At 53.7% G+C, this 21,525-nt stretch overlaps 12 protein-coding genes across 12 annotated transcripts in view; 5 read left to right on the forward strand and 7 right to left on the reverse strand.

Moving 5' to 3' along the window:
• SAICODRAFT_61822 (cell differentiation protein rcd1) overlaps positions 1 to 643 on the forward strand; it is a gene marked incomplete at both ends in the record, with an annotated part of 1,295 nt that extends 652 nt beyond the window's left edge. Inside the window, 2 exons of the mRNA XM_019169864.1 lie at positions 46 to 439; positions 505 to 643. Of these exons, the coding sequence (XP_019021533.1) occupies positions 46 to 439; positions 505 to 643 (533 nt within the window). The remainder of the gene's footprint in view (positions 1 to 45; positions 440 to 504) is intronic.
• Positions 644 to 1,070: 427 nt separating this feature from the next.
• SAICODRAFT_73460 (copper amine oxidase) lies at positions 1,071 to 3,370 on the forward strand (the record flags this gene model as incomplete). The annotated part of the gene is made up of 3 exons (XM_019170863.1): positions 1,071 to 1,260; positions 1,318 to 1,766; positions 1,820 to 3,370. The coding sequence occupies exons 1-3, from the start codon at positions 1,224 to 1,226 to the stop codon at positions 3,368 to 3,370; spliced, it is 2,037 nt and encodes a 678-aa protein (XP_019021534.1). The 5' UTR covers positions 1,071 to 1,223.
• Positions 3,371 to 3,546: 176 nt separating this feature from the next.
• SAICODRAFT_73461 (Pirin-domain-containing protein) lies at positions 3,547 to 4,668 on the forward strand (the record flags this gene model as incomplete). The annotated part of the gene is made up of 4 exons (XM_019170864.1): positions 3,547 to 3,756; positions 3,813 to 3,897; positions 3,949 to 4,027; positions 4,086 to 4,668. 4 exons carry the CDS (start codon positions 3,547 to 3,549, stop codon positions 4,585 to 4,587), a joined length of 876 nt encoding a protein of 291 aa, XP_019021535.1. The 3' UTR covers positions 4,588 to 4,668.
• Positions 4,669 to 4,773: 105 nt separating this feature from the next.
• SAICODRAFT_9969 (glycogen synthase) lies at positions 4,774 to 7,031 on the reverse strand (the record flags this gene model as incomplete). The annotated part of the gene is made up of 3 exons (XM_019172188.1): positions 4,774 to 6,468; positions 6,519 to 6,895; positions 6,959 to 7,031. 3 exons carry the CDS (start codon positions 7,029 to 7,031, stop codon positions 4,774 to 4,776), a joined length of 2,145 nt encoding a protein of 714 aa, XP_019021536.1.
• A 901-nt stretch (positions 7,032 to 7,932) lies between these two features.
• Positions 7,933 to 9,306, reverse strand: SAICODRAFT_97225 (NADP-specific glutamate dehydrogenase; the record flags this gene model as incomplete). The annotated part of the gene is made up of 1 exon (XM_019172088.1): positions 7,933 to 9,306. One exon carries the CDS (start codon positions 9,304 to 9,306, stop codon positions 7,933 to 7,935), a length of 1,374 nt encoding a protein of 457 aa, XP_019021537.1.
• Positions 9,307 to 9,398: 92 nt separating this feature from the next.
• Positions 9,399 to 11,623, reverse strand: SAICODRAFT_85080 (Clavaminate synthase-like protein). Its single transcript, XM_019171388.1, has 3 exons — positions 11,544 to 11,623; positions 11,312 to 11,493; positions 9,399 to 11,259 (listed from the first exon to the last, which is right to left on the reverse strand). Exons 1-3 carry the CDS (start codon positions 11,600 to 11,602, stop codon positions 9,749 to 9,751), a joined length of 1,752 nt encoding a protein of 583 aa, XP_019021538.1. The 5' UTR covers positions 11,603 to 11,623; the 3' UTR covers positions 9,399 to 9,748.
• A 206-nt stretch (positions 11,624 to 11,829) lies between these two features.
• SAICODRAFT_27635 (60S ribosomal protein L4-A) lies at positions 11,830 to 13,062 on the forward strand (the record flags this gene model as incomplete). Its single annotated transcript, XM_019167045.1, has 2 exons — positions 11,830 to 11,832; positions 11,980 to 13,062. The coding sequence occupies 2 exons, from the start codon at positions 11,830 to 11,832 to the stop codon at positions 13,060 to 13,062; spliced, it is 1,086 nt and encodes a 361-aa protein (XP_019021539.1).
• A 1,584-nt stretch (positions 13,063 to 14,646) lies between these two features.
• SAICODRAFT_9974 (uncharacterized protein) lies at positions 14,647 to 15,269 on the reverse strand (the record flags this gene model as incomplete). Its single annotated transcript, XM_019172189.1, has 2 exons — positions 14,647 to 15,131; positions 15,188 to 15,269. 2 exons carry the CDS (start codon positions 15,267 to 15,269, stop codon positions 14,647 to 14,649), a joined length of 567 nt encoding a protein of 188 aa, XP_019021540.1.
• A 219-nt stretch (positions 15,270 to 15,488) lies between these two features.
• On the reverse strand, positions 15,489 to 16,440 carry SAICODRAFT_85086 (HIT-like protein). Its single transcript, XM_019171389.1, has 3 exons — positions 16,111 to 16,440; positions 15,782 to 16,063; positions 15,489 to 15,731 (listed from the first exon to the last, which is right to left on the reverse strand). Exons 1-3 carry the CDS (start codon positions 16,277 to 16,279, stop codon positions 15,625 to 15,627), a joined length of 558 nt encoding a protein of 185 aa, XP_019021541.1. The 5' UTR covers positions 16,280 to 16,440; the 3' UTR covers positions 15,489 to 15,624.
• Positions 16,441 to 16,886: 446 nt separating this feature from the next.
• On the reverse strand, positions 16,887 to 18,048 carry SAICODRAFT_37233 (WD40 repeat-like protein; the record flags this gene model as incomplete). Its single annotated transcript, XM_019168550.1, has 2 exons — positions 16,887 to 17,531; positions 17,596 to 18,048. The coding sequence occupies 2 exons, from the start codon at positions 18,046 to 18,048 to the stop codon at positions 16,887 to 16,889; spliced, it is 1,098 nt and encodes a 365-aa protein (XP_019021542.1).
• On the forward strand, positions 18,004 to 19,346 carry SAICODRAFT_173146 (uncharacterized protein). Its single transcript, XM_019165782.1, has one exon. The coding sequence runs from the start codon at positions 18,372 to 18,374 to the stop codon at positions 19,269 to 19,271; it is 900 nt and encodes a 299-aa protein (XP_019021543.1). The 5' UTR covers positions 18,004 to 18,371; the 3' UTR covers positions 19,272 to 19,346.
• Positions 19,337 to 21,248, reverse strand: SAICODRAFT_31966 (uncharacterized protein). The gene has a single exon (XM_019168068.1). It carries the CDS (start codon positions 21,150 to 21,152, stop codon positions 19,422 to 19,424), a length of 1,731 nt encoding a protein of 576 aa, XP_019021544.1. The 5' UTR covers positions 21,153 to 21,248; the 3' UTR covers positions 19,337 to 19,421.
• Positions 21,249 to 21,525: the final 277 nt, after the last annotated feature.

The following is a 21,525-nucleotide window of genomic DNA, read 5'->3' on the forward strand; positions in this document are numbered from 1 at the left end:
CCCCCCCCGTTTCATACCGTCGACTGACGTGTTGTGTATTTACAGCCCACATCCCCCTCTTCCTCTACCCCTTCCTCAACACAACCTCCAAATCCCGCCCTTTCGAATACCTCCGCCTAACCTCCCTCGGCGTAATCGGCGCCCTCGTCAAAAATGACTCAACCTCCGTCATCAACTTCCTCCTCTCCACCGAAATCATCCCACTCTGTCTCCGCATCATGGAAACTGGGTCAGAGCTGAGTAAGACTGTGGCGATCTTCATCGTGCAAAAGATTTTGTTGGATGATTTAGGGTTGGCGTATATTTGCCAGACGTATGAGAGGTTTTATGCGGTGGGGACTGTGTTGGGGAATATGGTACAGAGTTTGGTGGAGCAGCAGGCGGTTAGGTTGTTGAAGCATGTTGTGAGGTGTTACTTGAGGTTGAGTGATAACCCGAGGTATGCCACCGTCAATCGTGAAACGTGAAAGATTTGTGTGATTGGAGAGCTGACTTTTTTTGTAGAGCACGAGAGGCGTTGAGACAGTGTTTGCCGGAGCCGTTGAGGGACGCAACGTTTAGCCAGGTTTTGGCGGGGGATACGGGGACGAAGAGGTGTTTGGCGCAGTTGTTGGTGAATTTGTCGGATAATGTCGTTGGGTGAGCACGGCGTTGTTATCCCAGAAGGACAGGGACCGACGGGTGAAACTCGACAGAGGACTGATGTGAAATCTGACGGCAGTTAGAGGGGATGAAAAGGACTTGTACGATGGAGAAGAGTATACGTAAATTATATTGCATGACAGGGCCGAGGAACGATCAGGCGGTGAAGTGTTCGCGTGGGCAGAAGTTTGGATTTTGGAGAAGCATATGAAAGGAAAGAGCGCATGGGTTACGCGTATGAGCAATTGCTTTTAGATACCTTACATTATTCAATTTTCAAATCTGTAATCACCCTCATGCTCCGCGGCACCTTAAGTCGGATAGGCGCACATGCACCGGGGGCATCTGATATCGACGTACGGTATCGGTCGAGTGACCTCGAAAGCGGCCCCGGGATTCCCTATCTACACACGCACCCCACCCAAATTAATACGAGGATACGATGCGACCGCTTAGAGTTACCGGGACCGGGAGGGGTCATATGCTCATTGCTTATCCGATCGGCTCTTGAAGACAGGGTATAAAGAGGTTAGGATAGCCTCATCTGCTCCTTCTTGTTCAACAATTGAAGTCTCGAATTAATGCCTTCTAAGGACGTTGTCGCGATGCACCCACTTGGTATGTGGGAATGATCAGGGTGTTGCTCAGGGAGTTGCTAATGGTTCATCCACATAGATCCTCTCTCGGTTTCCGAGATTCCGTTCGTTGCGGATTTGCTTCGTCAGCATACACCCCTTGATCTTTGCTTCAACACGATCACGCTCCATGAACCCGCAAAAACTGAGCTCCTAGCCTATTTCGAATCCACCGGACCCAAACCGGATCGTAAAGCATTGGTCATCGCTCTCGAGAAAGGTACTCCCCAGGTTCACGAGGCCATTGTCAACATCACCACTTCCACTGTCGAAAAATTCGCTTATCGACCGGGAATGTGTCCCACGATCTCACTTGAGGACCTGGAAATGGTCGAGAGTATCGTGAGGAGTGATCCGGGGGTAATTGAGCAGTGTAAAATTTTGGGCGTGGAGGACATGAGTAAGGTCTATTGTGATGCATGGACGATTGGATTTGATAAGAGGTGGGGGGCGAAGAGGAGGATGCAGCAGGCGTTAATGTACTATAGGGTACGCACAGAAGTTTCTCTTGTTCTTACGGAATGGGCTAACCTGGTGTACAGGAGTCTCCGATGGATAACCAGTACGCTCACCCGCTTGACTTCTGTCCCATCGTCGACACGGATGCGCAAAAAGTCATCGAGATTGATATCCGCAGCGTCAATGGCGAGCGTACTCCTATCCCGAACAAACAATACAACTACCTCCCCGAATTCGTCGCAGAGACTTATCGCCCCGACCTCAAACCCATCAACATCACCCAACCCGAAGGCGTCTCCTTTCAGATGAACGGAAACGAAGTCGAGTGGACTGGGTTCAAGTTCCACATTGGCTTCAATGCGCGTGAGGGGATTGTGTTGAGTAATATCCGATATGCGGATCCGCAGGAGGGAGGGAAGGATCGCTCGATGTTTTATCGATTGTCGATTGCGGAGATGGTTGTGCCGTATGGTGAGCCTTCTGCGCCGCATCATAGAAAACATGCGTTTGATGTCGGAGAGTATGGGATGGGAGCCATGACGAACTCGCTTAAGCTTGGGTGTGACTGTAAGGGCTCGATTCACTACCTCGATGGAGTGTACTCCAACCGTCGTGGTGAAGCGGTCGTCATTCCGCAGGCGATCTGTATCCATGAAGAGGATGCCGGGATCCTGTTCAAGCACACGGATTTCCGTGATGGAAAGTGTGTCGTGGCAAGGAACCGAAAGTTGGTTGTTAGCCAGGTCTTCACGGCTGCGAACTATGAGTACTGCATCTACTGGAACTTCTTCCTTGATGGTACGATTCAGGTGGAGCTTAAGCTTACCGGTATGCTCAACACATACTGCCTACACCCAACGGAGGAAGCTGCACCTTGGGGTACTGAGGTCGGTGAGCGTATCACGGCGCATAACCACCAGCATATCTTCTGTCTACGCATCGACCCACAGGTCGATGGCGTGAACAATTCGGTTATGCAGTCTGATGCCATGCCTTCTCCTCACCCTGCTGGATCCGAGGAGAATCCTTACGGAAACGCATTCTTCTGCCAGAAGACTGTGTTGAAGACCACGGCGGAAGCAGCCTGCGACTATAATCACGAGACGAGCCGTACGTGGGATATTGTGAATCCGTCTAAGATGCATCCGACTGCGAAGAAGCCCGTTGCTTACAAGATCGTGTCGCGGGAGTCTCCGCGTTTGTTGGCGCAGCCTGGGAGTCTTGTGTGGAATCGTGCTGGGTTCGCGAGACATACCTTTTGGGTCACTCCCTACAAGGACGATCAACTTTATCCCGCTGGTCGTTATGTGCCGCAAACGTCTGGTTTGGAGGACGATCTCGAGGGCAATTTCAATATCATTACATGGACCAAGGAGGCGGCGAACATTGAGAATACTGATGTTGTGTGCTGGTTGAACTTCGGTTTGACGCACTTCCCACGAGCGGAGGACTTCCCGGTCATGCCGACGGAGCCTGTCAGCATCCTGTTGCGACCGACGAACTTCTTCAAACAGAATCCGGCGTTGGATATCAGGCCTTTGCAGGCTCAGGGCGAGAGTCAGTATGCTTTTGAGAACGGGAAGGAAAACGGAAATGGCGAGGTCACGGAGGCGATGAAGAAGTGTTGCGTGTGACATAGGTCCAGAGGTTGGATTTGATAATACTTTATGACCTGTTAGTACCAGATATACCCCAAATGATATATTCCCCATATTCCCACGTTCGAGCTTAGTAACCGCTTACCTATCCGAAAAAGGAAAGTCTACGTTACCGGCACCGGCGTACTCCGCACAACCACCAAAACACCACGATGGGCAAGCAGCAGCGACTTAAGATTATCCCAAGACGCAGTGCAGCGAGAGGACATGTCGACCATGGCTGGATCAAGGCTTACTACTCTTTTTCATTTGCGGAGTATACCGACAAGAAGCATACACAGTGGGGTCCGTTGCGGGTGATCAATGAGGACCGGATATCGAAGGGTAGAGGGTTTCCAGAGCATGAGCATGACGACTTCGAGGTATAGTGCCCACGCCGACTGTTTCTATTCACAATGCTGACGCCCAACGTTTTCAGATCTGGACGTATCTCATGAAGGGCGAGCTGACACACCGGGATAACCTGGGTCATGTCGAAACAATTGGCCCGGGTGGCATTCAGTGTAAGAGAATGCGGCTCTATAGATGAATACCGAACTCACGCTTTCTTACAGATACAAGTGCCGGTACAGGCATTCGCCATTCTGAGGTCAACGATAACAAGAAGAAGGACTGTCATCTTCTTCAGATATGGTACGTTTTACCCTTCCTACCCGTTCGCTGCAGGCCCCTTCTAACGGCGGTCGTGTAGGGCAAAACCTGCAATCTCTGGTCTCAAGCCAACGTACTACACCCGAACACACACCCCCACCTCAAAGACTTCGGTCCTAAAGCCCATCGTCCTACCCCACGCATCTTTTCCACCGAACACAACACACGAGACAACCGTTGCAGGTTCAGACACAGCCAAATCAGACGCGCCGATCCCAATTCACCAGGATCTGGCAATGTACGCTTGCATCCTTCCACCCGGAGAAACTGTAACACACACCTTCGGCTCGTTTGGAGGGAAGTGTAACAACAAGAGGAAAGGGCACATTCAGATCGCACAATCAAGCGGATATGTACCACCGAACGAAGAGGTGAAGAACGGTGCTAAGATCCTGCTGAATGGGGAGGTCGAGCTTGGGGAAGGAGATACCGCATACATCGACGGGGCAGTGCCGGGAATGGAGATCACCATCCAGAATGTGGGAGAGAAAGGCGGCAAGAAAGCAGAATTTATCTGGTTTGACATGACTGCAGATTCATGAAGAGCCCAAGAACGTTGGTCATATAGAATGAATTAAGGAAAATGGTATCAAAACTAGCTAAAAACACAGGGAAACTTTTCCAAAAGACCAAAAAGTGCATTGCGTCTAAGAAATATGCTGCACCGTTGTTCATCGTTCATATCATACAATCTCGTCAAAGACAGTTGTCCTGATCCTTTCACTACTTTAAGCTCTGTCCCCGTTCGAGGGGGTGATGTCCTTGGCACCAAAGTAGTCGGTTCCCTTAGGTCCCTCGGAACCCTCTGGCTTCTTCTTCAGGTGGAGGACGAAGGGCTGGTAGTGGTCGTCCTCATCTTCTGCACCAGGCATATTGAAGCCCTCGTAGTCATCCGTGTTAAGAGCCTGCATAGTCTCCTGCATGGATCCGAGGTCACCGGGGGTCATGAGACCACTGCGAGGCGAAGCTGGAACAGACATCGGAGGCGGCAACTTTGTCCGGTGAACCAAGTCAAAGGCATCACCGTCCTCGCCGTCGAATGCGTGAGGGTATGCGCGGGTCAAGGACAAGACACGAGCCTTGGTGTACTCAATACCCAATTTCTTCCAGTCCAAGAAAGGAGACAAGCGTTCCGTTCGGTTACGGAGGGTGATACGCTCGCGACGGGTCTTCTTAGTGTAGTCGAACATGCAAGAAGACAACTGATCCACAGACTCATCGACAGACTTCATGCGGCGGTCGACAATGTAAATACCAGAGTCTTGAGGACGCTCGAGGAGCTCATCCATGTAACAACCGAAACCGGAGAGGTTAGTGGTAATGGAAGGAACACCCATAACGGTACACTCAGCAGGAGTGTATCCCCAAGGCTCGTAGTAAGAGGCGAAGACACCCAAGTGACATCCGCGGACGAAATCGTCATAGTCGAGTGGCAAGATGGGATTATTTGAGTTCAAGAACTCAGGGTGGAAGACAATCTTCACACGATCGCTGGAGTCATTGAACAACTGCAACCTCCTGATCTGGTTCAAGATAGGGTCGTCCTGGTCGTTCTCCATGTTATGAGTGACAACCGCAGGAAGGGTAGTTCTCTTCAATGCGAAGACACGACGCTTCAACAAGACCTTCTCCTGAGGAGTCATGAGGCTGGAGGCATCGGGAACCTCAGTACCGGGCACACCAATGTAACGAGCAGCGTGTTCGAACATGCGCTGACCGATAGATGCCTGGATTTGTGCGACGGTGTCCTGAAGGGACTTCATGACAGCCTGACCCTTGAGGGACTCAACAGTGTAGGAGTGAGTCTTGGCAGGCATGATGATGAAAGCAACGATGGTCATATCAGACTGAGCCTCCTTCATCTTCTCGTTCAAACGGGCCAAGGACTCGATGAACATATCCACACCCTTATTACGGTACTCATAACGTCCAGCAGTGAAGAAATACAGAGTCTTTTCCAAATCGAAGTCGTAGTGTCCGTAGAAGTGCCCACGAACGAACTCGTTGATCTTGGTCTTCGCCATAGCGTGGAGATTCTGGAACTCGTGCATAGCCTGGAATTTGACAACGTTAAGACCGTTGGGCAAGACACCATCGGGCTTGCGCTTGAGAAGGTGTTCGGATTCGTAAGCGGTGATGTGAGAGACGGTGGTGAAGACGTCAGCAGAGTGCGTGGCGGCGCGCTCGACGCAGTATCTGTGGTAGATACCACGCTTTCCAGCCTCGTGATCGACGTCGAAGTATTGGAGGTTATTGTAGAAGTCGACGGAGCCAGCGCAAAGGTAACGACCGAGGAGAGTGGCGTGGGTGGTGAAGATGGTGGTAACATCAATGTGACGCTTACGGCAGAGTGGAAGTGCGACACCGGCAAGCCATTCGTGGAAGTGGGCAATGACGGCCTTTTCCCGCTCGTGGTGAACGAACTGTAAACTGCTATTAGTCGACATTGCAACTTCGATGGAAAACAACTGACCTCTCCCAAGAACCACGCAACGACGTAACCGAACACGATAGTCTCGTTCATCTCGCTATCGTGCGCAGGACTAGGAATACCCGCAACACTCCACAGATCACCCTTCCACTCATCGAGCCACTTATATGCAGATCCAGTGTCGAACAACAAAACCTTTGGCGCTCCCTCGATCAACCATCTTCCGTACAACCAGCGGATACCCCGCTCAGACATGGAACGGAGGGTAGTCTCGAGAGGAGTGCCAGCGGGAACGGGGATCTCTTCAACCTCGACTTCAGCAGAACGGGGGTTTAGGGGACCAATGGCGACATATCTGCTTCCATACTCGGCTGTAGTTACTGGGGCTTTGGATTTGATGACAGAGTAGATTCCACCGACTGTATGCGCGGTCAATTAGCTGTCGTCCAAAACACGACGTGGTTGGAGGCATTTTTGCTCACCTCGGTTGGCAACTTCAGTAGCGATCTCAAAGAGGAGATGGTTCTTGACATCTCTCTGCGGTTGATCGGACATGTTCAGGATGTATGCTGTTGCAATGACTTGGAGATGGGTCGGTGCTTGTGTGGGCGGGGAATCGGATCGGTTTTGAAGGGTGAACACTTCAGCGGGCTGTGACGCACTTGGGCGATGGCTGCGACCTTAGCGCAGCACTGCATCTGGGGTGAAAGGCGGGGGCTGGAGAGCGCGCCTGTAACCTCAAGAGGTCCCTGTGAACAATCAATTGGTAGGTAAACAAGACGGATCAAGCATAGAGAATCTGACATAATCATCCTGCAAAAGTAATGGCCAGCCGTCTACAAGGGTCTGCTCGCTTCCTGCACCTCAATTGGTCTGTTTAGCCCCAGCTGTGGCTTTTACTAGGATCAAGCCTGCTTCCTGGGGTGCTGAAGCTCTATGTCCATAGGCTCCTTCGCCCGTGGCGCCGAAGTCAACCGTTTTTGTAAGTGGGGGTCTGGGGTCGAGATGAGGTCCCTCAGCTGACAGGCTGGGATGACTTCGGTTCGCTGGCCGTTTCTGGGGGCAGATGTCTCATCGGCTTAAGGTTCCTCCGGGTAACGTAAACGGCGAAGGGAGTTTGAGTTTCTGGGATGAGGCAGGACTGATCGACACACAACGCTCCGGACTTGGCCTGGCGACGGGTCCGGTACGACAGCTGCGCAGCGTTGAGATGGGGTGAGATAAGCAAGCAACACGAAACGCCGGCGGACGGCAAAAGACGACAAGAACTGACAAGAACAAACAATGAACAAGGTGGAAGAGACAAGACAAATCATGTAAATATAACTCAATTTTTGTATCAAAACTTTACTCCGTTCCCAAGAATACCCATAACAAACCCACCTAAGCGTACAAAATATATCATCTCAAAAAGCCGGCATCAAGCCCGACGCTTCTATCTCCTTTTGGAAGCAGTTTAGTAGAAGTCACCCAAGTCCTTCATGGCCTTGGCAACCTTGACGAAACCAGCAATGTTGGCACCAGCCTGGAGGGAAGGAAGACCAACAAAGTCAGTGTAAGCCTCAGCGGTCTGCAAGCAGTTGTTGAAGCAGTTCTTCATGATCTCAGCGAGACGACGGTCGACCTCCTCGGAGGACCACTTGTCACGGGAAGAGTTCTGGGCCATCTCGAGACCGGAAACGGCGACACCACCAGCGTTGGCAGCCTTACCAGGGGCGTACCAGACGCACTGCTTACCCTCGGTCTTGGCACGGAGACCCTCGAAGACCTCAATGGCCTCGGCGGTACAACCCATGTTGGAACCCTCAGCGACGAACTTGCAGCCACCGTCGACCAAAGCCTCAGCCTCCTCCTTAGAGACCTCGTTCTGGGTAGCGGAAGGAAGGGCAACGTCGCACTTGACGAGAGTCCAGGGGCGGGCACCCTCAACGTACTTGAAGGCGCCAGACTTGAGGTTGGAGCGGGTCTCGAAGGTGGCGGTGAGGTCCTTGCGGGCGAGCTTGACATCAGCGATGGCGGCAATGTCCTCAGCGGAGAAGCCGGTCTCACCGGTGGCGACGAGGGCACCCTTGGAGTCGGAGAAGGAGACAACGGTACCACCGAGCTCGATGACCTTGAGGGCGGCGTACTGGGCGACGTTACCGGAACCGGAAACGGCGACACGCTTGCCCTTGAAGGACTCCTTACCCTCGGAGGCGTAGTCGATCATGTGAGCAACGTAGTAGACGAGACCGAAACCAGTGGCCTCAGGGCGGATGAAGGAACCACCCCAGGTCTGACCCTTACCGGTAAGGACACCCTCCCATTGGTTCTTGATGCGCTTGTAGGCACCGAACATGAAACCAATCTCGCGACCACCGACACCGATGTCACCAGCAGGGACGTCAGTGTCCTGACCGATGTGACGCTGGAGCTCAGCCATGAAGGCCTGGCAGAAGCGGCGGATCTCGTTGTCGGACTTGCCCTTGGGGTCGAAGTCGCAACCACCCTTACCACCACCCATGGGGAGACCGGTCAAGGCGTTCTTGAAGATCTGCTCGAAACCCAAGAACTTCAAGATGGAAAGGTTGACGGAGGGGTGGAAACGGAGACCACCCTTGTAAGGACCGAGGGTGGAGTTGAACTGGACACGGTAACCAGTGTTGACGTTGGCCTTGCCATCGTCACCCTCCCAGACGACACGGAACTGAATGATGCGCTCAGGGATGGAGATGATGGGGAGGACCTTCTTGAGCTCGGGCTCCTTCTCGAAGAGCTTGGAGTTCTCAAGGGTGGAAAGGATCTCGTCCTTGGCCTGCTCGAATTCGGGCTCCTTAGGGTAGTTGGACATGCTGGGTGGTATAGAGAGGGTGGGTTGATCTGAGCGAGTTACGGTGGGGGAGGGTAGTATTTAATGGAGGTGGGTTGCGGCTAAGGGTTTGGATCGTGGATCTACCCGAGTTGTCCCTATCTTTTTTCTGTGCGCTGGCGGGCGCTGGCCGTAGAGCTCCTCGGTGCCTGGCTGGGTCGCGGCGCGCGGGGTGGGACATGTGCTGCTCCGGCGAGATGAGATGGGCGCGAGATGCCCTGCCGTCCCTGGGAAAACCCCGACCCCCCTCGAGCCTCGCAAACCGTGATCCCCGCGATGCGCTTCGGGACCTACCGGATCGCAACGCAAGCCTCGTGAACGAACCCGCGGAACATTCTGCCATCCTTCCCCTCCACTCAGCCCCACCTCAGGCGATAACACAAGAAAGAGTGAGTAGCTGTAGCCCTAGTGTGCCGCCGGATTATCATTCTTCCCCGCACCTGCTGCAAACAAACTCGTCCCCTTCGCCTGCTGGCACTTTCTCCTTCGGAAGGCAATCCACGTGCATCCAGCACTGGCACCGCTCGCACATGATCATCGCGCTACCATCATCAAGGTTCTCGCCTTGGACTCCACACGCTGGACAATCGAACATCCAGGTTTCTTGTTCTTCAGATTCTGATTTTGTGTCGTCTTTCTTGACGCGTTTCTTGTCCTGTGATTTTGTTTCCGATTTGCGTTTTTTCGTGGGAGCAACAACGTCTTCGATGGTTGACCACTCCGGTAGCGGTTCATCCGGTGCAAGGGAGTGTACCCATAATCCCAACTCCCTCGCCAACCCCTCCGCCTTATCCCGTATCCGTCCCGGAATACTCTCCCTAATGCCCTTCTGATCCTTCTCACTCACCTCCATGAACCCCTTCGCCTTCCTAGCCCTAACCCAAAGATACTCCGCCAACACCCCCACGCCCAGCCTCTCGTACCCCTTCCCCTCCAACGCAGGCTTCTCCCTCAAATAATACTCAACAGCAAACCACAGCACCTCCTGAAACTTCGGAAACCTAAATTTCTTTGGAACCTTCGTACGGACTTCGATTCGTGCGAGTTCGAGCTGGGTGGGGATATTAATGGGGGTTAGGAAGTTGCCGCCGATTACGAGGGAGTCTGTTGGGGTGTAGACGGCGTGGATCCAGCCGGAGGGGATACACATCGTGTCGCCTTGTCTGAGTTCAACTTTGACGCATTGGGTGGAGCCACTGCTGGTGAGGGTGTCTGGGTACCACGTCTTTTTTTGGTCGGAGGAGAGGCACCAGAGTTCGTATTTCCGGAGGTTTGCGGGGGTGGGTGGGACGAAGAGAAAGGTCTTTGTTCCTTGTACGACGTGGTACCAGACAGACGAAGCCGCAAAGTCGACGTGGAAGTCGGTAAAGGCGTTCGAGACCGACATCAGACAGTACAGCTGAACCTCTGGGACTGGTCCTGCTGAAGCAGGCCAGACCATATCCACCCAGTCAAGATCCCTGACGAACTTTGGTCGCACGATATCCTTAGCCAGCTCAGATTGACTGACTTCCAAAGAGATGACATTACGGACTCGATCCCTCTCCGCCGCAGGTGTCTCATAGTAATCCGCCCACGAACCCAACGTCCACCCCGGCGAAGACGATTGGGTAGGCACATCCATGACTTCGACTGCTACGTCCTCGCCCACGCTTTCCGCAACCTGACGAACCGTCAACTTCGGCACCTTCATATTCAGTCCTTTGTTCCATTCCGCTGGTACCACAGCCGGCGTCTTCAATCCCGTCGCGTGCGCATATTCAGATGTCAACTCGTGACCGTGGAGGCGGGGGAAGTGGTCGGGCGCAAAGGTGCGTGTGAGATAGGGTGTGTGTGCGTGTTGGTGTGTATGGGCCGCGGAAGTGTCGCCCATGTTGAGGGCGGCGTAATCGATCTTTTCGCGTCTGCGACCGCTTTCTCGGGGTGGGGGATGGTCTGCACCATTGTCAGTCAACTTAAACGATGATGGGTAGAGAGGGAGGCGGACATGTAGTTGGGCCACGCGTTTCGGCACATTTGTCGCAGTGGTATGACTTGATCCGGGTAATATCTTTGTCCTTCAGGTCGACGCATTGGACGTGGAACCACGAATGACATGGCGAACACTGGATCCAGGGTGCATCGGGGTCCTTCGGCGCAGTGTCTGTCGTACAAGCTGCGCAATGATCCCTTCGATCATGTCAGTCGGTCTCGCCCAAAAAGAAGTCGCACAGACATACCACGTCTCCTCCTCCCTCTTCACGGGTTTGTCCGGCCTCGCAGACGTCTGATCAGGCATTTCTTATTCGCGGTGTTTTGCTTGTTCACACGATGTCGTATACCAGTCGCGTGTGAGGCGCGCACCCAGCGGCACCCGCCACAGCCCGGACCGCACTCGCCACTTTGGGTCGTTAGGGCTTGATCCGACTCGGGGCCAGCTTAGCGCCGTTTTGTTCGCGGTGTACTGGGAAATTTCAGCGCAGACCGAGGACAGCTTGACACACCTAACCCCAGCAGATAACGACAATGGTATGTGTGATCTGTGGATGGAGATGGCAATGCGACGGTTGAATAGAGCAGATTGATCGCTGTCGATTGATGTCGGTTGATCTGGTCTTCTCGTTGAATTGCTGTTTCTTAATGTGCTCGAACATGGACTAACATCGTCTTTCTCAGTCCGCCGCAGCCAGGCCCACCATCAACGTCTACAGCCAGACCGGCGAGGTTTCCGGTAACGTCAACCTCCCGGGTGTGTTCCGTGCCCCCATCCGTCCCGACATCGTTCGTGCCGTCCACACTTCCATCGCTAAGAACAAGCGTCAGCCTTACGCCGTCTCCGTCAAGGCCGGTCACCAGACCTCCGCCGAGTCCTGGGGTACCGGTCGTGCCGTCGCTCGTATCCCCCGTGTTTCCGGTGGTGGTACGCACCGTGCCGGTCAGGCCGCTTTCGGTAACATGTGCCGTGGTGGACGTATGTTCGCTCCTACCAAGGTTTGGCGCAAGTGGCACGTCAAGGTCAACCAGAACGAGCGTCGTTTCGCTGTCGTCTCTGCTGTTGCTGCCTCTGCTGTTCCTTCTTTGGTCCTCGCCCGCGGTCACCGCATCGAGGAGATCCAGGAGGTTCCCCTCGTCATTGCTGACGCTGCTCAGTCTTTGACCAAGACCAAGGAGGCTGTTGCTCTCCTCCGTGAGCTCAAGGCTTACCGCGATGTCATCAAGGTTTCCAACTCCCGCAAGGTCCGTGCTGGTAAGGGTAAGCTCAGGAACCGTCGCCACCGTCAGCGTCGTGGTCCTCTCGTTGTCTACTCTGAGGACAACGGTCTCGTTAAGGCTTTCCGCAACATCCCCGGTGTTGAGCTCGCCAACGTCCGCACCTTGAACCTCCTCCAGCTCGCCCCCGGAGGTCACCTCGGTCGCTTCATCATCTGGACCCAGTCCGCTTTCGAGCTCTTGGACTCCATCTACGGTACCTACCAGAAGGGATCCGCCTTGAAGAAGGACTACTTCCTCCCCTCCCACCAGATCTCCAACCCTGACATCACCCGTCTCATCAACTCCGACGAGATCCAGTCTGTCTTGAAGCCTGCTGGTCCCAAGCACCAGAAGCGCACCCACGTTCAGAAGAAGAACCCTCTTAAGAACCGCGCTGTCATGCTCCGTCTCAACCCTTACGTTACTGCTAAGCAGGCTAACCAGAAGGAGGAGCACGGCCAGAAGTCTGCCGGTGAGGCTTTCTTGAAGCAGCTCCACCAGCTCTAAGCATGTTCTCCCTCTAGGAGAATTGCGTAAAGGAAATGTTGCTGTTTTAGGTGATGTGATGTTTGGCTAGTTGGATGTCTTTTTGGTTTTCCCTGGTTGCTGGCTGGGGTAATTGGTCATCTACTTACGGTAGAAAAAAAGATGTTTTGTTGGTCAAGCGTATATTCTGTTCATGTCTGCTCCTATCCTGTGATTGTGTATGGAGACACGGCCTTGTGATGCTTCGTACTTCATTCACGGCCCTGGCTGTATATCCCCTGTATGGGCTGAAATGTCTATAGAGTTGTATTCCTCGCAAGCGTGGGAAACTTACGGGGTGCACCGCGGTGCACGACCTTTACCAGAGGCTGCTTGGTCCTGCCTGCAAGCCAGTCTGTGAAAGTTGTTAGGTCAGCCCCACCAAGGTCCTTACAAAGGGACTCGTCCCCCAACCTTGACGCTGAGCAGTGAAACCACTCCCTCGGAGGGCTGCGGGTTCTTACACTACGGCGTGGAGAAGTGGCGACGGGCCATTGCATGGAGCGTGTCAGGAATCATTCCGGGCATTCACATGTCTGTTGAGTTTCAATTGGCGGACCATCTTTGAAATGACGAGGTTGGACAGTCGCCCAACAAGTCCGGACTGCCAAAGTCTTGCACGTTGGAGGTTCACGTTAGCCTGCTCCATGCAACTTATCGTGATGCCATGACTCCCGCCGACCTGCGTTTCCCATCTAACGCAATAATGATGCAGGACAAGACATGTCAGTAATGCTTATCATCGCATCATTTGATATCGCTTCAGCCCCGAATGTTTAATCCCATCTTAGCGGGTCGTGCGGCCCGCGAGCGAAGACTCACGGTGGGAAACCTACAGTCAAGGGCAGAATGCGCACCATGAGGATATCCATACAGCCGTCTCATGGAAACAGGCGGGTTCAACGATACATAAGGAGGGCACCTCGCTGTGGACTGTGCTTGCCTTAACAAGAATCGAATCATTACCAAATTGTTACTAGCCCATCAACATGAAGGCCGCACACATCTATTCGTTCGTTGTCGTGTCGTCTGTGGTTACTGCATTGCCAATCCAACTATCACCAAGACTGTCTACCACAGTCCTCGACATTGATCAGACAAGAGCCGAGGTAAACAATGCGCTCAGGAAGGTGTACCAGGTATGAACACTCGTTGCATGTTAGGGATCCACCTTGGGCTAACTCGCGCTTCAGGAGTTCGAGTTCTTGCTCGACACGGGCGCGCTCACCCGCGAAACCCTTCACATCGTCTCGGCTTATATACCTCCGTTCTGGCTTGATAGCGATGGCGCACTTTGATAGCAATGGCACCATTTCATGAGCTCGCCATTTAAGATGGCCGTTCAAGAGAGTGGAGCGAAAAAGCATTGCTATTTGGAGCGGAGACCTCTTCGTATTCTTGCATCGATAGCGATAAGGGTACTGTCATAATTTGAATTCGCTCATGCTCATGATATTCCTGCGTTCACCGTAAATCACGCTCATTGTACACTTACCCAACGTAGATGCAGATTACCGACACGATGTAGACCATGGAAGACGACCCGTACGAAGGCGTCATCAGAGATCACTGACCTCCCTTCTCCTTCCTCCACCGCTCCATCTCATCCTCCCACCTCCTCCCCCACAAAAATCCACACCGCTCACCCAACACCTCCCACGTCCGATCCCTCACGATACTATCCGATTTCCTCTCGAATCGGATCACACGACTCAACTGACTTTCTTCCACCGGTAATGTCCGTGCACCATAGGGATCAAGCCTAGCTCGTGGTTTGTTCGTCGGCGCGAGTGATGCCCCCGCTGCCGCTTCTTCTAACTCGGCTTGTTTCGCCAAGTCTGCGCAGTATTCGTAGACGCGATCTCTGTCGTTCCATTTTGGGAGGAGAGTGTTATTCAGGAATTCGTAGCAGACTGCACGGGAGAGTATTCTTGGTGGGCGGCGAGTACTTGAGGATGTCGAGGCCGGGTCGAACGCCGGGTACTTATTCAGAGCGTTCAGATGTGCGGAAATCGTATCGTCAAGTGACGCTCTGGAGTAGCGCAGGAAATCTAACAGATCCAGGTTAGTCGGCCGTTGCAGGCGGGTTAAGGCAAAGGCAACGGACCTTTCAAGTATGTAATGTGAAAGCAGAGAGATGGCGTCAGAGTCGGCAGCGACGCCGTAGCAGGAGGCTGTTCGCTTGACATACTTGCGTTTGTTGGAGATCAAAAACGATGAGATCGTAAGGAAAGTTCTGCGAGAACGAGCGTACGACGTCGTTGCTGCAGGACGCCACATAGACTTGCGCGGCAAGATGCGAGGCCTGGGAAAATGCGTTTTCTGTTAGGAAAGGACAGGAATAACATTCGGACTTTATTATACGGCAGGTTTCATGGATTCTGCAATTGAATTATCCGAGTAGCATGGCTGCATCTTCTGTTGTCATTAGGGAAATGCCTCTGGTCCCTTCAACGTCGACACCGATGGGATTCATGGAAGCACGACTTCGTTAGGCTAGGGAAGCAGATTGAATTCAATCTCGCCGAATGCAGCCATCTTGATCTATAGCTTGGCCGAGCGTGCTTCTGCATCCTCTGCAATATATGACCGTACCCTTGCTGCCAGCGCGGCGCCCTCTTCATCATCTATGTCTTCTCGCTGACCCTTACCTGGTTCAAAATTAGCTACCAAACAGGATCATTCGGAAATCGGACACTACCGAACATGTTCCATTTCGCAAGCGCATCTCCTCGGGGTATCAAATGAAAGTGAACGTGGTCAACAACCTGTCCTGCCGACGGGCCTAAACGAATACCAACAGCATGAGTTGAATTGTAGATAGAGATGGCTCTTCGCCCACCGTTGTTTTGAATGCAGTTGAAGTCCGTGACTTTGCCTCCTCCTTGTTCGCCCACCGCTGCGCAGACGGTTCGTGCAAGTAAAGGCATTACCCGCCCTACTTCAGCAGCAGATTCCGATGAAAGATCAGTTAATCGCATGCCTAATCCACGGTAAGTTTCAGCACAGAATGGATTCCTGCAGCCTTACAATGCTCCCGTGGAACGACCAGAGTATGTCCAAGTGTCATAGGCTGGATATCGAGGAAAGCAACACAGTGCCTGGTTGACAGCAAGACAAAGGCGTTCTTGACATCTCGTAAGTCAGAACCCACCACGCTGCTCTCACAAATGCTGCAAAATGGACACGACGAGCTCATGAAAATCTTTGGTCTGGTCCCTTCGTACGTTTTTTGCCTTTTCGAGGTTAGGGACGCGGGGGTGGCTTGTGTGGCAGCCGAATGCCAGGCCTCACGCTCGAGCTCGACCGGAATGGGAACCTCCCCAACGGCACCTGCGCACTCCCATACTCCATCCTCGGTAACAAATCCCATACACATTCATAAAGCTCCGTAGGTAAGACGAGGTTAAGCGACGCATAGAACGGGTGCGTGCTGATGATACGTTGTGGGTGGGATGAACCGGTTGGTGTTGATGTCAGTGTTGCTTTAGTGATGTAGCATCGTGATTGAGATGTTTTGTGGGCTGGGAAGTGGATCATTGGAGGTGTGTGGGTGGAGAGTGTTATATATGTGTGCCTTATGTGGATAGGTGTAACGATGATACGTGCCACGTGACTGCGGGATTTGGGAAGTGTTCCGTAGAGGCTCTGAATTCTATTTTGATACATGTATCGTAAGATCCAGGAATAGTCTCTTAGCTGGCATGAATATGCCGACAAGAATCCTCTTCATGATCGTCGCCTTCTTTCCTTGAGCTGACGATTCAAGATCTTGTAGGACAAGAATGACCCAGTACATGCCATCCTCATTTTGCATCAGCCAGCCCCAACAACGCAATCGTCTTCCCCCCCTCCACCGTAAGCGCCAACACATACCCCCTCGGACTCCACGCCAAAGTCTCACTCCCCGTCAACTTCAACCCCAGCTGCCCCCCGCCACTCGTACTCGTACTCGACCACACCTCCTCCCCCGTCTCACAATCTCCAACCCAGACAACCCCATCATCACCCAACCTCGTCACGAAACCCCCACACCACGTCCACCCCGTCTCCTTCACACCCCCGGCCAACCCCGTTCCCTTGTTGTAGTCGAATGTCCGGATGGGGTAAAACTCGTGCGTCGAGTATAACGAAATAAGAGAGTCTGCGCCGCCGAGGAGGAGGTTATGGGGTGGCGAGGGTGAGAAGTGCGGAGGGGAGCAGGAGCCTACGTGTGCGTTTAGTTGGATTGCTTCATTTAGCACTATTGTAGAGGGGTCGGAGGAGGAGGAGGATGGGAGGTAGGTGTAGAAGGAGAGTTTTCCGTAGGGGTGGAGTTGGGTTGCTTGGACTGCTGTGACGGCGAGGAGGGGGTGTGTGGGGTGGAAGGAGGCGTATGAGGCGCCGTAGGGACCGCGGGTGGAGGTTAAGACTGTGAATGTTTGAGCATCGATGAGGGTGATGTAGTCGTCCTATTATGACATCAGTCAGTTTCGGTCCATAGGAAGAATGGTAAATTGGGGGATGGGGGCGTACCCGCGATACAGCACAAATGAACTTCCCATCTGCAGACCATGCGAGACCGATAAGAACAGGGTCGTGCGACGTCTTACACCGCACCTCCGCCACGACCGTTTTCGTTTTTGTATCCCATATCCGCACTGATGCGTCACTATTCAGAGTAGCCAATCTCTCCGCCTCACCCTTCCTCTGTACAGGATCCCACACGATCTTGCGCACAACCCCCGCCTTCCCCCGTGGCAGCTTCAAATCAGGCGTATTTCTCGGATCAGAGCGTTCGGGATTCCAGATGCGGATCGTGCAGTCTCGGGAGCCGGAAGCCAGGCGAGTACCGGTGGAGTTCCAGGCGAGGGAGGTGACTGTGTCAGTGTGGAGTCTGGTGAAGGTGGTGGCTTTGAATGTAGAGAGTTCGGCTTTGGCAGCGGCGGCGGATTCGAACGGGGTGCCAGCGGAGGGTAGAGGGACCATGATGAGCAATTGATCAGTTGATTTTGCGATGTACGGCTTCTCGAGGAGCGGGTTCTCGCGGAGCGTCGCGGCTGCAGGGGGGAGACTCACTTGCCTGGCCCGCGGCACCCAACCTCCAAGACGTCCCTTGAAGCGTGCGACTGAGTCGAGTGGGATGTATGCGCATTGAAACGGGGTGTCAAGGCAATCAAAACATCCGTAAATCTGAAAGTCTGCTTTTCGAGTCTTGACATCATCGACTTCCCACGTGGTGCGTATCATCCAGTAGCGACTTGGGAGGTCCACCCTCACACCCAAACACCTCCAGTTCTTGTCATCTCGCCATGTCAGCAACATCCCAAGCTTCGGCAGCAGTAACCCACGCAGACATCCTCACCCTCTTCCACCGCCTTCTCCCCCACGAACAAGACCTAATCTTCCACACACCTTTCTTCTCCCGTCTCCCCCAACAACGCCCATACGACCCCACCCGCCTCCGCGTGTCCCGCATCATCATCTCACTCACACCAACACCAGGCGTCTACACCGCCCTAACCGAAGACCCACGACAATCAAGCGTCCTTTTCCTCCACAGACCATGGCAGCTTCATAGGCGACGTGTTCCGCGGGGTACGTTAGTGCTGCAGAGTCATACCGTGTTTGATGCGTTGTATACGACGGGGTGGAACAATGCTTTTGCGGATGCACATGGGGTATGGGATGAGGGGCGGGTATGTCTTACGGGACATAAAGGGGATCCGGAGCGGGCGATTGGGCTAGTGGGGCGATTGGAGCGGCCGAGGAAGATGAGCGAATACGCGATGGAGCTCGCTGAAGCATTCGGTGGATACGAGACTGTATGGATGGGGGAGGACGTTGAACGACACGTGCATACACTCGTCAGTCTGAACGCATTCACGCCAGAGATACTGGATCGGGTCGCAGCGTTGATTCCGGAGTCACTGCCGTTGAGCGGTGTGATATGTCTTACGGGAGCAACACGAGCGGCTGGGTTAGAGGACGCACAGAAAAGGGGTATGGGTGTCGTGGCTGTGGGACACCAACGGTGCGAGTTTTGGGGGATCAGGTATTTTGCGAGGGAGGTGGAGAAAGCGTTTGCGCAGCGCTTGCACGTCGTAGTGGTCGACGAGCCTGAACCGCCACGGCCGCCAAAGACACCCAAAGGAACCGGTACCACTGCACCAACAGTTGATTCACTAGGAGGGGAAGCAATCACGTTGTAGAGTAGAGACCACAGTTGTATTCCTAGGTAATCCTAAAACAGTATCATTATATCGGGAATAGAATTCCCAAGGCAAACGCCATAATTCATCGCAAAAAGCAAAACCCAATAACGCCAATCGTACACACATTTTTCGTACTCCTTCTCCTGTTCACTGCCGTCCAGCATCGAGCAAATGTGAGATATCCGCTCTGCTCGCCCCACCGTCTGAGGCCTTTGGCTGACCATCCGCTGTCCTCTTCGTTCCGGCTGCGACTGCGTCCCCGTGTTCCACGGCTGCCGGTACAGGCGTTGCACCAGAACTTGCTGCTCCACTACATTGCTTTTGGAAGTACACCAACAGATCTGCGGCATCCGCGTCTTTACCCAAGGTCTCGTCCGCCAACCCAGGGCCAGTCTGAACATCCGGATGGGAAGGCGTTGGGTGTTGGAGTCCATCTGTTGTCAGGACGGGCGAATGGGGTGCGGTGCCAGTGCCGGTGCCGGCACAAGTGAATGCCTTTGCTTGTGTGGGACGAGGCGAGGGCGGTTGTAGGAATCCATCCACGGAGCGCGGAACGGTCTCCGCAGAACCGTTACCGGCAGCTGGGACGGGAGTAGCGGCCGGTGTTGACTCATAACGTGTATACGACGGCTTCGCACCACTTGCTGGAGCAACAGCGGCTACCGAAGCACCCGGACTCGCTCGCATCGGGTCCGCGATGGCACCAGGGAATGGCATATTGAACGAGTTCTGCATCGTTGGTTGTTGTTGAGTGCGAGGACTTCCTGGTCTCGTGGGGTTTGCCGAGAATGGACCACCCATCCTTGGACTCCCGGGCATAGATGCGAAATTGGAACCATTCGCGCCCTCGGCGAACATCATGTCGAGGAAGGAGAAGTCGTTTGAAGGGGATCCTTCCCTGTATCCGAAACCTTCCAGGTTGCTCGCCATCTGGATCATGGAGGTGGGATCCCATTGCTGTTGTGCTCCACCAGGTTGTGGGGTTGGGGCCTTGGACAGCCCAACGACGCCCAGAGTGGAGTTGCTAGAGGCAACAGGCAACACCGGCGTGTTTCTAGCAGATGTACCCGTAAGGTCAAGTCCAGCAGCACTCCGAGGAGGTACTGAGGGTGCGAACCCTTGCATTCCCACCATCGGGCTTGGACCCGCAGTCTGAGCTTTGACAAGATTGCTCAATGCCAAGAACAATCCTTCCAAAGGACCCCACCATTTCCGAAGCTGATCTAGTACCTCGACTCCAAGTGCAAGGAAGCGTTTTGCTTCTTCAACCGCTTCAGCGCTTGTCCCGGGTGAAGATGCATAAGCCTTATGGAGGTGGAAGAGAGATGCAGTAAAGATAGCGAATCCGACGAAAGGTGCCGTAATTTGACACTCATCCGCACGAGCGCGCAGGTCCGTCATGATCAAGGAGATCTGTCTTGCGTGGTAGAAGCAAGCCGCGACACTTGACGCGACAAAATCAGCCGGAGGTGCTTCTTCGCCAGCAGCGACCGCAGGGCCCGTTCCCAAGGCAGCGCTCGGCCCGCCCTTTGCACCAGGTGAGCTATTGCTCGGTACAGAGAAACGGTGCAATGTACACAAAACGGTATGATACGCGATATGCATGAAGACATACGGCGGCGCAGCATTAATACTGACGTGCGCAGCCAGGTTCTCCGGGGTATACTTCAACCATGCCGGCAGGTCATCATGCCAACCCTTCAAATCCGCCACCAACGTCGAGAACTCTGATTGCGGTAACCAGGGCGCGATGCGCTTCTTGTTTGCGACGTTCGACCACAAGCTCGGAGTGGTGCTGGAGTTGACATATGTCGTTACCCTACCCCAGAACGCGACGATCCGAATCATGTAAGCGGTTGCGCCCAGGTTCGACTTCATATCTTGTGTCAGGGGTATTCCACTCGTTCGACGATCCAATGGTTCCGTGAGAACCGCCGTGCCAAAGGTGAAACTTCGCTCATCCGCCGGTAACTGGACTCTTGAGTCCACCTCTTGTAGTTGATGCGGTCTTTCCATACCAGCCGAATTCAAACGATCGATGATGAAACAACTCCAGTATGTCTTCCGACGAACTTCACGCTCGATCCATCCCGGTCCACCGGATGGTGCGTTACCCATAGGCCAGTCGTCGTGCTCGCGGTTGAGACGCAGAGCGTGGGCCACGCGCATAGCCATACCTGCAAATATCCATGCCTTGCTTCCTTTTCTTGCACCGAAGTCGTGCAGTGCCAGCGTGACCATGGCCTGTACG

Source organism: Saitoella complicata (genome assembly GCF_001661265.1).
Source record: "Saitoella complicata NRRL Y-17804 unplaced genomic scaffold SAICOscaffold_26, whole genome shotgun sequence".
Taxonomy (NCBI): domain Eukaryota; kingdom Fungi; phylum Ascomycota; class Saitoellomycetes; order Saitoellales; family Saitoellaceae; genus Saitoella; species Saitoella complicata.